Below are 17,528 nucleotides of genomic sequence, written 5' to 3' on the forward strand. Positions count from 1 at the left end.
GGATACCATTGATGTCCTCCTGGCACGTCCTACTGTTACCCACGATGCACTGCTTTCCATGTGACTCTCAGCAGCTGGAAGGAGGTGTCAGAGAAGCAGCTGAGAGTAGGATAAGTACAGTCAGAACTGCGCCACAGCATCAGGGCTTACTACACACCTGTACTAAGAGTCTTGTGTGTGTGTGTGTGTGTGTGTGTGTGTGTGTGTGTGTGTGTGTGTGTGTGTGTGTGTGTGTGTGTGTGTGTGTGTGTGTGTGTGTGTGTGTGTGTGTGTGTGTGTGTGTGTGTGTGTGTGTGTGGGTGGGAGGGAGAGAGAGAGAGAGAGAGAGAGAGAGAAGGAGAAGGAGAGAGAAGGAGAAGGAGAGGAGTGCCGTCGAGCCCGGTGGAGGGATAAATTTGCCCACCGGGCACGGAAACTGTGAAATGTTAATCACAACTTTAATTTGGACTACATTAGCATTTTGATGAACTTGCGGTGGCAGGCTGGCGCACTCGAGGCAGCTTCAGATGCGGCTAGCGCAGAGGAAATGACTGTGTAATTAATTAGGACTCGCACACAGCAGATGGGCGCCATGAAGGGCCTGAGGGGGCGGGGGGGAAGAGAGACAGAGAGATATAGACAGAGAGAGAGAGAAGAGAGAAAGCCAAGGGAGGGAGAGAGAGGGGGGAGAGCATATGTGACAAAGAGAGGAAACAGGGAGGGATCTGGAAAGAAGGGAGATTGTTGCTCAGAAGAAATGTGTGTGATCTCCACCTATCAATCTCCACATCAATCTATTGGTCCAAACACACACACACGCGCGCGCGAACATGTAGTGGTCCATAAAGATACCTACACACAGACTAAACTCAATGGGGAGGGAGGAGAGCTTCTCTAAGGCCAGAAACAAACAGCTAATCCACACACATCATGTGTCATCGTTGGCTTACACGCCCAACCGTTTCAATTATACAGCCCAGAATGTCAGTGAAATCATACACTCTCCTGCATCATTCTCTTCTCACTCTCCCAATCTGAACATATTTCCATTACTATCAGTTTACTATGACTTCTGTCCTTTCTCTCTCTCTCCCTCTCTATCCCCCTTTCTCTATCCCTCTTTCTCCATCCCTCTTTCTCTATCCATTTCCCTCTCTCTATTTCCATCTCTCTCGCTCCCTCTTTCTCCATCCCTCTTTCTCTATCCCTCTTTCTCTATCCCTTTCCCTCTCTCTCTCTCACTCCCTCTCTCTCTTTTCTTCTCTCTCTCTATTCATCTTTCTCTCTATCCATCTCTCTCTATCCCTCTCTCGCCCATGTGCGCTTCTCTCTCTCTCCCGCTCTCTCTATCCCTCTCTCTCTCTTTCTCTCTCTCTCTCTATCTCTCTCTCGCTCTCTCTCCCTATCTGCCCCTCTCTCCCTGTCTCTCCCTGTCTCTCTTTCTCTCTCTCCCTCCCCCCCCTACTCTCCAGCTCTCTCTCCCTGTCTCTCCTTCTCTCTCTCTCTCTATCTCTCTCTCGCTCTCTCTCCCTATCTGCCCCTCTCTCCCTGTCTCTCCCTGTCTCTCTTTCTCTCTCTCCCTCCCCCCCTACTCTCCAGCTCTCTCTCCCTGTCTCTCCTTCTCTCCCTCTCTCTATCTCTCTCTCGCTCTCTCTCCCTATCTGCCCCTCTCTCCCTGTCTCTCCCTGTCTCTCTTTCTCTCTCTCCCTCCCCCCCCCCTACTCTCCAGCTCTCTCTCCCTGTCTCTCCTTCTCTCTCTCTCTCTCTCTCTCTCACACACACACACACAAACACACACACACACACCTCCCTTCTCCAGCCTTGTTTACTTTCCCTCTTTCTCCCCTCAGATGAGGTGCAGCCAATCAAGTTATCAGGATCCTGCCTGATAGTCCATTACTCTCAAAGTGGTATTGATGAGAGAAAAGGGGAAGCCGAATAGGACTGGAGGGAATGAGGAAATGAAAGAGAGAAAATAAACGACAGAGGTGAATTTCCCTCAATGAACCTGGCATTTCCACTTCACTAAAATGAAATCTTACATCTAAACCCCAAACTTGAATGAAGGAAGATGGTTTGGGGTGAAAGAGAGGTGTTTTTTAGTGAACCAAGCTCACAAGATCAAAAAGCTTTGCCTGGCATCTGAAGATTTGTGTTATCTCCCAAGCTAAACCTTAGACTTTAGCTCTGTACTTATGACATGCAGAATACCCGGGGTTTGAATCCCAGGCAGTCAAATGGGTTCAGGACGCATACTGTTTACAGACATAACCTGGTAACATTCCATTATGATAATGCCACTGTTATTATCAACGTGAATGTTTCTTAGATGATCATGCTCCGTGTTTACATTTCTAGCCAACAGCTGATTGGACCAGCCACTCCTGCTGTGTGAAATCTGTTGTGTTATTTCACCTCCCACGAGGAGAGAAGATTTCACCGGCTTTAGCAAAAACTCCTGCCAACACTATTAGCATTGCATGATGGGACGTAGTCAGACCCGGGTTTCGGCACCGTCGGCTTGTATCCGTTCTTTAAATAACCTTCACCCGTTTCATTCCCTTTATTTTTCATTTCCGCGCTGTGGAGAATTTCAGGCCTGGCTTCCCACGGTGATGCCTGATTTGTAAAAACACAATAAAAATGGAAAGAGCGGTGAGGGCCGGGGGGTGCATGGGGGAGGGACGTGGGAGGCATGGCTTCCCTGTTGTGACAGCCTGCGCCGGAGCATTAGCAAGATGTCCGGGGCGGGACTAAACCCCACGACCACTCAGGGGCTGAGGTCATAGGCTCAAGGCTCATACTCACAGACCATTTCCTGTTCCTATTGGCCTGACAGGCTGTATATCAATCACTGTACAGGAAGAAGAAAACCTTTCAACAGGAAGTTATCTTAAAATACTGGTCTCTGTAGATTAGCTACTAGTCAATCTGTTTTTTTTTCTAAACATCTAAATCTGACTTTTTGTCATGGTGATGTTTATCCAGACCCTGGAGGATTTCAATTCGGATTTCTTTTACGAAGAAGCATTTTTTTATAAACTTGAATATATTGTGTCCGAATTTGTTGAACATTAGGCAACCATCTTTTCAAGCACTGTAAACGGATGACCGAAACTCCTATTTAATTGGTGAATGTAATATTCTGACATGTGCATACATTTTAATCTCAGAAGAAACCTGAAAGGGCTAACAACTGTCCATAGACAAGCTGTGTTTGGAAACAAGTGAGTGAGTCACAAAGAGGGATAGGCTCCTCTGGGATATCTCTACTGCTTTGAGTGAGGCCTGGCCAGGCTTCAAAGGGCACAATGTAGTGTTAGAAGGTGCGGTCAAATAGAAACAAATCACATTTTATTGGTCACATACAAATAATGACCTGATTTTATTTTGGGTGTAGCGAAATGCTTGTGTTCCTAGCACCAACAGTGCAGTAGTATAACAATTCACAACAATACACACAAAAATATATATTGTTAAATGTTATCTGGGTGGTCAGTAATGTCACTAGTAGATGTATGTGTTGTCACATACTCAGGGAGATCACACCATCTAACTGAGGTGACTGGATCTGTACTGACAGGCTGCCAGATGTGTTTGTTTGTTTGTGTGTTTGAATAGTCCTCATAAGTAGCTATCTAAGTTATAGGGTACAATGTAAGGAACACATTGCATTTGTCTAATACGCTCTCATTCAGACTTCATGGAGGGAAAAAAATGGTCCCATTTATTTTTCCATGGGGTGCTAAACCCCAATGTAAGGTCTCACTCTCTCTCTCACACACACGCGCGCGCACACGCAAGCGCATCCACGCACGCATGCACACACACACACACACAATCTGTTGCTGCAGTGGGGTGGAGAGCTGCTCTTGGGCATCTCCAGAATCCCCAATTATCGCAGGATCCAGCAGCAATTTAAGTGGTAATTGTGTGCGTAATGAGAGGGACTGGCTCGCAGCCGGGCGGTGCGTCCGCGCCCCTATCACCGCGCCGGCTGAACCAGCCTCCCGGAGCGCCGGCCGCTAATTAAATAAGTGCATGCGCCGCGGCGTTCTCATCTGATTTACACGATGGAGATTAATCCTCGGATAAATATGTTTGACTGACACCGGGATATTTTGCTATTTCAATGGCTGACGCGCAGCTTTCTCTCTGTTCCATAGTCTGTTTCATACTCTGTCTCTCTCTGCTGCCTTTTTTGTTGTTGTTCACTGTCTTGAAAGCTGGTGTACTTTGCATCACCTCACTATAGAGATAGGGGGTGAGAGGGAGTTCATGTCTTATAGGGCTACACGTGAGTTCACATGGTCAGAAAAGAAAGTGGTAAGAGATGTGCAATGTGAGAGAACACAACCCACTGGGCACACATTGGTTGAATCAACGTTATTTCCACGTCGTTTCAATTCAATTATGTGGAACCAACGTGGAATAGACGTTGAATTGACGTCTGTGCCCATGGGTTTAGGCCACGGAAGCTTCAATAGGAAAATAGCTCTTGAGCCAGGCATTTTTATTCTCAGAATCCGATGAACTAATCTGTAATTTGTGTTTACTGATATTTGATATTTACTGTGAAAAGATTATTCGATATTCACTGTAGGTCGTATAACGCAGACGGACTATGTCTACAGGTCAGTAGAGTGAAAACACAGTTACTAACATACAGCTTTAGCCTCCGAATAGGTTCAGCCTATGCAGGTAAAACCAATGGAGTATATCAGAGGTTACTATACCGAATCAAATGATATTTTACTGACTTTATTGTCCGAGTGGGAATATTTGTTGCAGTATTATATAGGCCTACACGTTTTAAAATATAATTATTTAAATATATATGGTATATTTTTGTATGTCTTAAATGTTGGCCAGCTGTGCACAATCGTTTCTTTCTGATGTAGACTAAATAGAGCTATAGTAGGCCTAGTTGATTGTGTGGTGTATAGGAAGTAGAATAAATGATCAAATCGACTTCCTGTAGCCTAATTGAGTGCCAATATGTTGTATATAAATAGCTGGTCACCTGCATCCACCCAACTTGTCAACACATTTGACTAAAAGCTACTAAAATTATAACACTATTAAGGCTACAAGTCTCAAAATGCATTATAGATGTATCATATGATGTGTTTTTGCATAATGCATTATACCATGTGTGCCTAATGTAAAGTGTCACCAAAGTGTTTTGCTGATGTGAAAAATACCCGGGCTCCCGAGAGTGGAGCAGCGGTCTAAGGCACTGCATCGCAGTGCAGGGGGCGTCACTACAGTCCCTGGTTTGAATCCAGGCTGTTTCACACCCGGCCGTGATTTGGAGTCCCATAGGGCGTCGTCCAGGATTGGCCGGGGAAGAACGTCATTGTAAATCCGAATGTGTTCTTAATTGACTTGCCTAGTTCAATAAAGGTAAAACAATTGGCCTAGACCTGGCGTTTGCTCTATCGATATTTCGTCTGTCAAATGGGCTTGAAGACGTGGAGTATGGCCTATATTACATTTTTTATTTCTCCACTTAAACCGTTTCATCTGCAGCACATGTCTTATTTTATCGGAAGTTTACCTGCGTCATTTGGCTATTTCGTATGCAACGTGTGCACCTGGGATGATTTTCTATGCCTCAGTAGCCGCAGGTGGGTTTCGCATTAACAACTGGACACTCGTAACCAAAGCCATGAGATATGTCAATCCAGGATGAAGATAAAATAGAAAGATATAGGCGGTCAGAATTAATTTGGGCCTCAAATGTGTGTGTGTGTGTGTGTGTGTGTGTGTGTGTGTGTGTGTGTGTGTGTGTGTGTGTGTGTGTGTGTGTGTGTGTGTGTGTGTGTGTGTGTGTGTGTGTGTGTGTGTGTGTGTGTGTGTGTGTGTGTGTGTTTGAGAGAGAGAGAGAGAGAGAGAGAGCATGAATGGATATGACAAAAAAATTATGTGTTCAGAATCATTTGCTGCTATTTTTTCTCAATTGCGACAATCTTGATTATAAGCAAAAATATACAACTCGACTTTCCTGTCATTCAATTTAAGTAATTTAGCAAACGCTTTTATCCAGAGCGACTTACAGTAAGTGCATTCATCTTGAGGTAGCTGAATGACAACCATAACAGTCATAGTCCATTATGGCTTGTTAACAGCAGAAGTCCGGAGCGGTAGCCTGTTTCAAGACCAAGACATCGATTGCATAGTACAATTTTAAAAACTATCACGTTTCGCAATAAATAAACACACTGATGCTTTGTGATCCAAATGAAAATAATCACTGCGGTGACGGTCAGGTTTTGTATTAAAAGCCGACATCGCAGATATAGAGTCCCAAATTAACGAAATAATATACATAAATCTGAATTTATTATCCAATAATATGATTACTGTAGGCTACACTGTAAAACTACAACAACATTGACATGTTGCCAATATAGGGAGCATGTAACAAAACGTCTTTAATTTGATTTTAGGTCTGAAACATAAATAGCCTATAGGCCTATTGAAATATAACTTTTGAACGAATAAGAAAAACGTTCATTTATACACATATGATTTAATTCAAGTGAACTAATACTCTTAAATGTGTGTAATAGGCTAAGTAATAACTTCAGATAAAACATGAAATCAAAGAAAACCAAATCCCCCAAAACACACAACAGAAAATGTTAGTGGTAGCCAAAGCAATTGTAAGAATATCGCGTCAGTAATGTCTTGGTTATTGGCGTGTAATTGATGGGCATAGCACAGCTTGATACAACAAAAAAACGCAATATGCGGGGAAATGAGAGAAATTGATTTATTCAAGTAATTATAACCAGATCTCGAACGAAGCAGGCAGTCCACAAAAAAAGACTGTAGGCCTGCCTATATGTGCATTGGTGCTGTTCAGAGCGGCTCATGGTTGATTTAGCTATGTAAAACTGACTACGTGTAGCCTATCTTTCCCCCCTGGACAGCCCATTAAGTTTAGCTGTGTGATGAGCGCATATGCTACAGCTATCGCAAGACAAAACAGTGACGTCCGTCCACAGTTTCCTCCAGGTTGAGCTCTCTCTGGGTCAGAAGTGAACGTTTCACACAAATCCTACTTTCACTACGGTCTCGTGTGTGTTTCTTTCAAGAATGCCCAATGAGAAAGTCGGCCTCGATGTCTTGCTACCCAATAAGAACGCCAGTGGAAGTGGGCTGGTCCTGAGCAGCTCGAGAGCGAGATTGAGATAGTTTGGAGACGAGGTCTGGACATGAATTCCACTCCTCTAGCGTCCCTAATTTAGAGAAGTGTATGCAGTGAGGGGTCTGTGCGCCTTTCCACGTGGAATTCCGATAGGAGCTGGGACTGAACTAACTGGCTCGAGTGGTGAACTCGGTTCAGGACAGGTGGAATCCCCTGCGGGCATAGCGAGCGTAGTGAAGGTTATGAGATCTTTACATTCTCTGAGGTAAGTAGAAAACATCGAAGAAATGTAGGCTATATATTTCCACATGCTATAGGCTTGGTCATTATAGTAGTATTCTCATTCGTTTGTTTATGGTTTATTATTATATATTTGTTTTCGATTATTGTTATTATTAGGCTATTATTATTACGATTATTATTATTTTGTCGTTGTTATTATTATTAAAATATACACTGTAAAAAGTTGGCTAATTGGTTCCGTTAAAAAAAACGTTTTGTGGGAACCCATTGCCTAAAAAACATTCGAGTAACTCAACTCAAATGATGTCAGTGCTTAAAGTAATAAAGTGACATCAGCACCCATATGGTTATCTTTTTAAGTTGTAAATACTTAGCTGTTTTGTGTTTTATCATATTCTTGACACTAAATTTAATTATGTATTCTGAACAATAACAATTGAAGTTACTTGAACATGAATATTTGTTGTAGTGAACAGAAAAATGTAGGATCCCTTTTACTTCAATTATTAACGTTCCTACCAGTTTTTTTGTTCTAGTGTAAGTAGTAAGTAGTTCTGATTAGTCATTTTCAGTGGTCGTGTCTTAAGGTTCAACATTGTTTTATGTATTTGACGATTTGTAATTTTAACCCACCTTAATTAAGCAGACATTGTTGAGCACGGTGCTCACTCCTCTATAAGTGGAGGTAGAACTGTAAACACGACAGAATGCTGCATTAGCCTCTGTCATTATGAGTGGTGCACAACCTGACCTTGTTGTTGAACATCAATTTTCCTGACTGTTTGATATCCGTTCATCATGATCAATTACACTTCATATCACAACAAACTGTTTAATACAATTTTAGAAATATACGTGTCTTTCTTCAAACATGCATAGAACATTGTGTAAAAGTATCATGAAGTATCATGGTAACGTTGAATTACCCACAATCCTCTTAAACAGAGCCACATGGCACTATTACCTATTCATAACTTAATCCTTCGACATCAGCACAACACATATAAATCAAAGTGTCTGACTACTACTTTATTATGTTAAGTAAAGACGTAAAACATTATAGAATCAAGTAAGAACAACTATTTAATACATGTTAGATATACTTTAAAATATTAAGTCATCTAACTTGTAAAAACTCAATATTTTTAGATTAGCAGAACACAAATAAATAAAGTTATATTTACTCAATAATCACATTTTTGTTAACAGTACTCAAAACCTTATTCAGTGATACGAGATCTTATTGCCCTCTGAGTTAGTACCACTTTTGTGATTTGAGTTCTACTGATCATTGGAGATGTTTGAGTAGCCACTACTCAATTTATGCAATTAGTACTTTTTACAGTGTATGAGCAAACAACCACATTAAAGCCATAATAAAGCCACATTGTCACATGCATAACGCATAATTAAATCCATATGTTAATTTGACTATGATAGCCTAAACGTTTTGGTTTGAAGCTTAAGGTATGCGTTTTGGGTTGAAAAAGCATTTTTACTTGTCGATTAACAAGATATTGGTAGGCCTATAATGATATTATGGCGTGTGTTATGCCCTTTGTTTTTCAGGGCATGGAGGAATGCCAGTCTTGGCAGTTTACACCGTGGACAGGCCTCTTCCCATTCTAAGTGAGAATTAATGGCGTGTGCGTTCAAGAAATTCTCCATTTACACAAGAATAACACGGGATATCAAATTATCCATTCGGCGCTTGTTTCGGTCAAGGAATTCGGGAATTTTCTGAAGTGCATTGGATTCAGTTTGTAACTGAGAAGTGTCGCATGTTTTAGTTGAAAAATAAAAGCCAAAACCATGACAAATAAACAAAACGGAAATCTGTAATCGTTTTTTGATGGAACGATATGTGAGTAAAGGAATGATATAGCCTAACATTTACAAAAGGAGGGAGAGAGAGAGAACACACAATGAAGGAGAAATCAAAAACTGCCGCAAGGACTAGACGAGAAAAGGAGAACAGCGAATTTTATGAACTGGCCAAAATGTTGCCTTTACCCTCGGCTATTACGTCGCAGCTGGACAAAGCGTCTATAATACGACTGACAACAAGTTATCTGAAGATGAGAATTGTCTTTCCTCAGGGTATGTATATTTTCAGATTCAACAATTCACACTTCTTTTATATGCAATTTGCCATTCATAGGCTAGGCTATTGGCCTATATGTATTTGTATTTATCTTTATAGCATATCTCTTGTCTGGATTCTTAGTTTTGTTTTTAGTTATTCACCTGCATTGGCATACTGATTACGGTATTATAATTGTATAGCCTAATTAGTTTATTATGCATAGGCATATGCACATTAACATAGCGTTATAGCCTGTTACATCTGATAATAACGTTCTGTAATGATAATACTATAAATCTATTTTGATGACACCTGGTAGCTGCTGCCTTAATTGACTGGTGCAGTCATTGCTGATGTTGTTATCTTATTAGCCTGTCCCATGTCTTTTGAGCTATAGTTATTGCTACAATACCGCTACAGAATAGGCTAGTGTGTAATTTCATACTTGCGTGCGTGTGCCGTGTACGTGTACGGGCGCGTGCGAATGATAATCGTACATCCCTGTCTCGGCGCGCACACGTTTACGCCATTTTTGGGGTCAGAGAATCGAAAATCGTAGGTAAGGAAGGCCATTAGCCACAATCTTCTCCCGGTTTCAACAGGCTGCTTTGCTGCGTGACAGAGAACAAGCCGCACCAATTACATAAAACGCACAGCGTGCCACTGGCCGACCTCAGGCGCGAAACAGAGCCCTGTGATTGAGTGGGAGTAATTGATCCACTCAAGCCGCTTTTGCTTTTTCCGGATAAAGAATGGAATATATGAACTCCGGAAAATTGCTGAAGATATAGGGTGTGGTAACGAATAGCATATAGGCTACACATGTGGACCTATTGGCTATTTAGGCCTGCACTGCAGGTTTGATCTTTACCATAAAGTTTCTCACTTTGGGGTTTAGGTAAAACCATGACAAATACAAGGAATTACAGTTTTTCAATAAGCAGGCCTATAGTTTAGGCCTATTGCGACAGCCATATCATGATGTGACAGCTGTTATGACAGTGTTATGGCAGATCACCTAAACTGAATGGACACTTCACGTAGACAATCACAGGTGCATGTTGCAAGAAATCACAAGGTAGGCTGCTTAGACGTGATGATAAACAGTAGCAGATATGACTGATTACTTGAGAAAAAAAACTATGCCAGCAGTTTAAAACCAATTCAGGATCGGTGGGTCCCATGCGGGATGGTTGAGCTAACGCACGCTAATGCGATTAGCATGAGGTTGTAGGTAACAAGAACATTTCCCAGGACATAGACATATCTGATATTGGCAGAAAGCTAAATTCTTGTTAATCTAACTGCACTGTCCAATTCACAGTAGCTATTACAGTGAAATAATACATTGCTATTGTCTGAGGAGAGTGCACAGTTTTGAACATGAAAAGTTATTAATAAACAAATTATGCACATTTGGGCAGTCTTGATACAACCTTTTTAACAGAAATGCAGTGGTTCATTGGATCAGTCTAAAACTTTGCACATACCCTGCTGCCATCTAGTGTCAAAAATCTAAATTGCAACGGGGCTGGAATAATACATTATGACCTTTCTCTTACATTTCAAAGATGATGGTGCAGCAAAAAAAAATCTTAAAATATTATTATTGTATTATCTTTTAACAGATCTAATGTGTTATATTCTCCTACATTAATTTCACATTTCCACAAACTTCAAAGTGTTTCCTTTCAAATGGTACCAAGAATATGCGTATCCTTGCTTCAGCGACTGATGTCATTTTCGATGTTTTAACTTGTGAATAGCACTTTTTCTAATGCTAGTACATGTTATGACATATAGCCTAGGCTACTGATACAAAAACCAACGCCCTAATTTGGAATGCTTTCTCTGGGCTATTGGAAACAATATGAAAGTTTGTGTTTGCATTAACCTATCAGCCATTATGTTTCATAAATCACTGAATCTTGCTCATTAGAATAATAATTACCAGGTTTTATTTTGATTGTGCCCAAGTGGGTCTAATTGTGCATATCATAATCAATTATTGTTCATATTGTCTATATCAGACACATGCCATTAAAATTGACAAATTTATCCTATAGCCTATTTGATCATCATTTGTTACTATATTTGGATGACCATTACGAAAATGTATTTTTTCTGCGGTATGATTGAAGTTATCAATTGCTTGTAGCAAACGTAAGCCTATATGAAATGTAGAAAAAATAGCAGCAAGAAAATGTATTTCGCACTATGATTTACATCAATAGGCTATACGCATTTTTAAAAAGGCCTATATTGAAATTGAAATGTTTTGGTATTGACACTAGGCGTCCGTTATTTTTTAATTTTTTATTTCACCTTTATTTAACTAGGTAGGCCAGTTGAGAACAAGTTCTCATTTACAACTGCGAATTATGAAGAGAAAAAAATACAATATGCCTAAATAAAAAAGTCTAAAACAAAATAAAGGAAAGAAAACCGTTGTCGGCTCAAACTAATAGTCAATGGTCAACAAAGGAAATGGCCTATTTGTGTATACCTACTTGCAGCCACTGTTGGGCTAATGTGTTAACCATTTGTAATGGGTTAGGCTATTGTAACTGGAAAAACCGTCCAAGTACAGCTTGTCTGAAACCTCGTAAGCATCTGAAAAATACCCTAGAGCAGAGACGAGAGATGTTAACTTTCTCTGTCACATCGCCTATACGCTATTTGTTTGGGGCACTTGACGTCAGTTAGACAGTACTTCAAACGCCGGGTGCATCTATTCTTTGCCTATTATATTATAAGACACGTAGACCTGACGATTCACATTGAATCCGGCTTCGCTTCTTGAATACATCAGACAAATTAGTTTAAGCTGCACTCATTGTGACCTCTGTAGGTGAGTTGAAGTGTGAGCAAAGCACAGCTCGAGCCATGATTGCAGCAGCTAGTTGAACATGGCGCGCGTCTCTCAGAAAAGACAGCCAGACAGGCCTACACAACACCATGTAATATCTTATATAATCCTATATAGATTTATGTGAAAACATAAGCATACAATATTAATATTACATGTAAATGCTTTAACAGTTTCAAAAGTTGATAACATGGAATTAATCACAATCGATTTACCATTGATGCATGTGTTTACCGTCATTGTGCATTTTCGAATATGTGTCCACGCAGCATGCCTACTTTCGATGGTTCAAGTATGGAAGTGAAATTAACAATAAATTACCAAAGTCTAAAAATAGAAGTTCTTGCAAAAAGTATTGTAATTGCGAAAATATCAAATACGTATTGTGTAATATATAAAAGAAATACATATAACAGGTTATACTCTCCTCGTCCATTAGGCTACTATGCATGTCTGCGCCAAGCTCAATGTAAACCAACGCTGCATGCTGTTGTCAGAGGATGAGGTTACTATGCATGCTTGCAGAATGTAAAATAATTTCTCCACAGCAGCTGGTCTCATTTGACTACTAAACAAATAAGGAGATGAACCGTTCAAGAAGCTATTTCAAATGTTGACCAAATAATTTGTGTATTTTTTGTTGAGCTGTGTAAACGCAAATTAATCGTTTGGACAATATTGAAATGTGAAATGGTGATGGATTATTCGAGTTTTTACTCAGACCCTGATTGATTTTGTAGGCTATGATTAGCATTTTATTTCTATAGCCAAGAAGAGCCGCTTCGAGTTATGTTGGTTCCCTCGAGGCTGTCATGTTCAATGGATTTGCAGTTTTGATATTAGGCTATTTGCGCAATTTCGATCGATTTTTGCCGCATTTTCTTCATCGTACTTTTACACAAATAGCTATGTATTATTAATCATATGATTAATATATCAAGCATACTGCCACAATAAAAGTCATAATAAAGATGCATTGTCACATACGTTATGTGTATTATTGCACGACTATGGTTTACCGAGGGAAAAGTAGCCTAGCTGATAGGCTTTGTTGGCGGCAGGTAGCCAATAGGTTAAGAGTGTTGGGCCAGTAACAGTAAAGGTCGTTGGTTTGAATCTCCGAGTGGACTAGGTGAAACATCTGCCGTTGAGTAAGACACTTAACCCTAATCGCTCTGGATAAGAGCTAAATGACTCAAATGTAAATGTTGGCGTTGTGCTTTGTTTCAGGTTTGGGTGAGGCTTGGGGTCACACGAGTCGAACGAGATCTTTGGACAATGTAGGACGTGAGCTGGGATCCCACCTTCTCCAGGTAATTTGGAAAGTTTAGCCTATTCATTTATTGGAAAAATCACTGCAAAATATAATTATTTAAACGGCCTACTGATAATGAAAAAATACTTCTTAAGATGTAGACATGTTACATTTGAGTTGATTTGATAGGTGGGACCCCACATACTGCAGGTCATTTAGAAAGCTTAGGCTACTAAACAATTATGTACAATATTATATATTATACTAAAAATGAAAATAATAATTCTGAAGCTGTATAGGCCTACCTAGCGATCTTATGTTACATTTCATATTTGAAATAACATGCGGTGAGTGCTTTTGAATTAATACTGCAGTTGATCTGTGCATTAATTAATTCATTTTTTTCTACAGACACTGGATGGCTTCATCTTTGTTGTGGCACCGGATGGAAAGATCATGTACATCTCCGAGACTGCATCAGTCCATTTGGGACTCTCTCAGGTCTGCACCTGGTCGTATTCATCAAAATTTATTTAGTGTTTTTGTTTTTTCAAGTTTTAGGGAGTGGAGTCTTTTAGGCTAGTATTTTTGCCTATACCATTTGCATTAATAAGAGCGCGTGATATGTTTAACACGTTATTCGTGTTAGATATTATGGAATCATGTTTGAATTGTTTGAGTGATTAATAACATTTAATTACCGACGTGTAATTCTTAATTCTTAACAGGTAGAGCTGACCGGAAACAGTATTTACGAATATGTCCACCCCGCAGACCACGACGAAATGACTGCAGTCCTGACACCACATCAGCCGTACCACTCGCATTTCGTTCAAGGTAGGCTAGGCCTATATGAATATAGTAGGCCCAATTCGGAGAGAATGAAACCACATATCAAATTCATTTTTGTACGTTGGATAAATAGACTACTATATTTTCTGTCTTCTCTCCCAGAATACGAGATGGAGCGCTCTTTCTTCTTGAGGATGAAATGCGTGCTGGCGAAGAGGAACGCTGGCCTCACCAGCGGTGGATATAAGGTAGACAATTAATATATGGAAGTAGGCCTATATATTGTTGTCTGAAAAATTATATCGATGTTGCGTAAAAATGCTATTGATTTAATAGACAATTGACGCCAAATTGATTTGCGCGTTGAACGCGTAACGCTAGGCCTACGGATAGGTTATGGAAATGTTTAAATATTTTCAGTACTAAAAGCATCGAACACACCGACCGTGATATTGCATTTTGGTACACCAGAACTATGTTCATCTCCAACGAAACGCGGCGTTTGCCTTGCAGCATTGCGTTGCAGAGGCAGTTGCAGTGCGTTGGGTATGGTGCATGCGTTGGATGTATCGAACGTCGAATGCGTAAAACTGTATGCTTAGACGGCTTGACAGATATGGTAGCAGAAGGTGAATGTTGAACTGTTGTTCTATTTCGCGCAAAACACTGTCGGTGTGTTCGAAGCGAAAGCATAAGCGCATGCAATTAAAAAGACAGCGGACCTTTTTTTCAACAACAATGTTATGAGTAGCAGGGTTTGTCTAATTTCCCCATCAACCACACCAGGTAATTCACTGCAGCGGTTACCTGAAGATCCGTCAGTACAGCCTGGACATGTCGCCTTTCGACGGCTGCTACCAGAACGTGGGCCTTGTGGCGGTGGGACACTCTTTGCCACCCAGCGCTGTGACGGAGATTAAGCTGCACAGCAACATGTTCATGTTCAGAGCCAGCCTCGACATGAAACTAATCTTCCTTGACTCGAGGTAGGCCTACAGCAAAACATACACAAAAAACATGGGATTAAGCCTATGATAGATATGGAGGAGAATCATTTAAAACATAGGCGTACAGCAGGTGTTTTGATGAGCCAGCCATTGCATAAAAGGGCTCAAGTTTTTTTAAATTTAGTATTAGTTTTTTTCCCAGCTAGTTCTCTGACAGTTGTTAAATTAGTATTAAGTCCACAACTTAATGGTATAAAAACAGTATCAAATTCACTAACATGAAATGCCACAATATATTACATTATGATTGGTTTTACAATGTCTTATTGAACCTAAAAACTGAAATGTTTTATTGTCTTAAAATGGAGTGCAGGACCACAACCAACTGTGGTCCAATTTAGCGAATGTTCTGTTCCTTAGCATGAAAACAAGTTTGAATCAAATAGACCTCTAAGCATATATTGATACATGGAGGGAGAACAGTGTATATATTGATACATGGAGAGAGAACAGTGTATATATTGATACATGGAGAGAGAACAGTGTATATATTGATGTGTGGAGGGAGAACAGTGTATATATTGATGTGTGGAGGGAGAACAGTGTATATATTGATGTGTGGAGGGAGAACAGTGTATATATTGATACATGGAGGGAGAACAGTGTATATATTGATACATGGAGGGAGAACAGTGGATATATTGATACATGGAGGGAGAACAGTGTATATATTGATACATGGAGGCAGAACAGTGTATATATTGATACATGGAGGGAGAACAGTGTATATATTGATGTGTGGAGTGAGAACACTGTATATATTGATGTGTGGAGGGAGAACAGTGTATATATTGATGTGTGGAGGGAGAACAGTGTATATATTAATGTGTGGAGGGAGAACAGTGTATATATTGATGTGTGGAGGGAGAACAGTGTATATATTGATACATGGAGGGAGAACAGTGGATATATTGATACATGGAGGGAGAACACTGTATATATTGATGTGTGGAGGGAGAACAGTGTATTTATTGATACATGGAGGGAGAACAGTGTATATATTGATGTGTGGAGGGAGAACAGTGTATATATTGATACATAGAGGGAGAAGAGTGTATATATTGATGTGTGGAGGGAGAACAGTGTATATATTGATACATGGAGGGAGACCAGTGGATATATTGATGTGTGGAGGGATAACAGTGTATATATAGATACATGGAGGGAGAACAGTGGATATATTGATGTGTGGAGGGAGAACAATGGATATATTGATACATGGAGGGAGAACAGTGGATATATTGATACATGGAGGGAGAACAGTGGATATATTGATACATGGAGGGAGAACAGTGGATATATTGATACATGGAGGGAGAACAGTGGATATATTGATACATGGAGGGAGAACAGTGGATATATTGATACATGGAGGGAGAACAGTGGATATATTGATACATGGAGGGAGAACAATGGATATATTGATACATGGAGGGAGAACAATGGATATATTGATACATGGAGGGAGAACAGTGGATATATTGATACATGGAGGGAGAACAGTGTATATATTGATACATGGAGTGAGAACAGTGAGGACATTAATACATGACAGTCTCAGGAAAAATAAAGCAATGTTATTGGACTGACTTCTGCCATGACTAAAGAGAGGGAGAAATTTTTTGGGTTGATGAGTCACTTTGCCCTCCCTCCCTCCCTCCCTCCCTCCCTCCCTCCCTCCCTCCCTCCCTCCCTCCCTCCCTCCCTCCCTCCCTCCCTCCCTCCCTCCCTCCCTCCCTCCCTCCCTCCCTCCCTCCCTCCCTCCCTCCCTCCCTCCCTCCCTCCCTCCCTAGGGTGGCAGAGCTGACGGGCTACGAGCCACAGGACCTCATTGAGAAGACCCTGTACCACCACGTCCATAGCTGTGACACCTTCCACCTACGATGTGCCCACCACTTGTGTAAGTTATTTACAGTAGGTTTGGCCCTGCCTTGTTATACTCTACCTTTTACTTTACTGTACTTTAGGTTACTTTGCTGTACTCTAGGCTACTTTACTGTACTTTAGGTTACTTTACTGTACTCTAGGCTACTTCACTGTACTTTAGTAGTCAAACACATTTCTGAAATACATCAATTTTATCACAAAGACTTCAATGAGTGAACAAAGGATAAAACTACAAAATACACAAGATAGTAAAT

General features: G+C 40.6%; 1 protein-coding gene across 1 annotated transcript in view; it reads left to right on the forward strand.

The window, feature by feature from the left end:
* The first annotated feature begins 7,084 nt into the window (after positions 1-7,084).
* Positions 7,085-17,528, forward strand: part of LOC109900538 (single-minded homolog 1-A-like) — a 17,915-nt gene continuing 7,471 nt past the window's right edge. The window contains exons 1-8 of the mRNA XM_020496195.2: positions 7,085-7,400; positions 8,948-9,478; positions 13,564-13,646; positions 14,000-14,089; positions 14,317-14,425; positions 14,543-14,628; positions 15,167-15,366; positions 17,181-17,287. Of these exons, the coding sequence (XP_020351784.1) occupies positions 9,304-9,478; positions 13,564-13,646; positions 14,000-14,089; positions 14,317-14,425; positions 14,543-14,628; positions 15,167-15,366; positions 17,181-17,287 (850 nt within the window). The 5' untranslated portion in view covers positions 7,085-7,400; positions 8,948-9,303. The remainder of the gene's footprint in view (positions 7,401-8,947; positions 9,479-13,563; positions 13,647-13,999; positions 14,090-14,316; positions 14,426-14,542; positions 14,629-15,166; positions 15,367-17,180; positions 17,288-17,528) is intronic.

Source organism: Oncorhynchus kisutch, linkage group LG12 (assembly GCF_002021735.2).
Source record: "Oncorhynchus kisutch isolate 150728-3 linkage group LG12, Okis_V2, whole genome shotgun sequence".
NCBI lineage: Eukaryota > Metazoa > Chordata > Actinopteri > Salmoniformes > Salmonidae > Oncorhynchus > Oncorhynchus kisutch.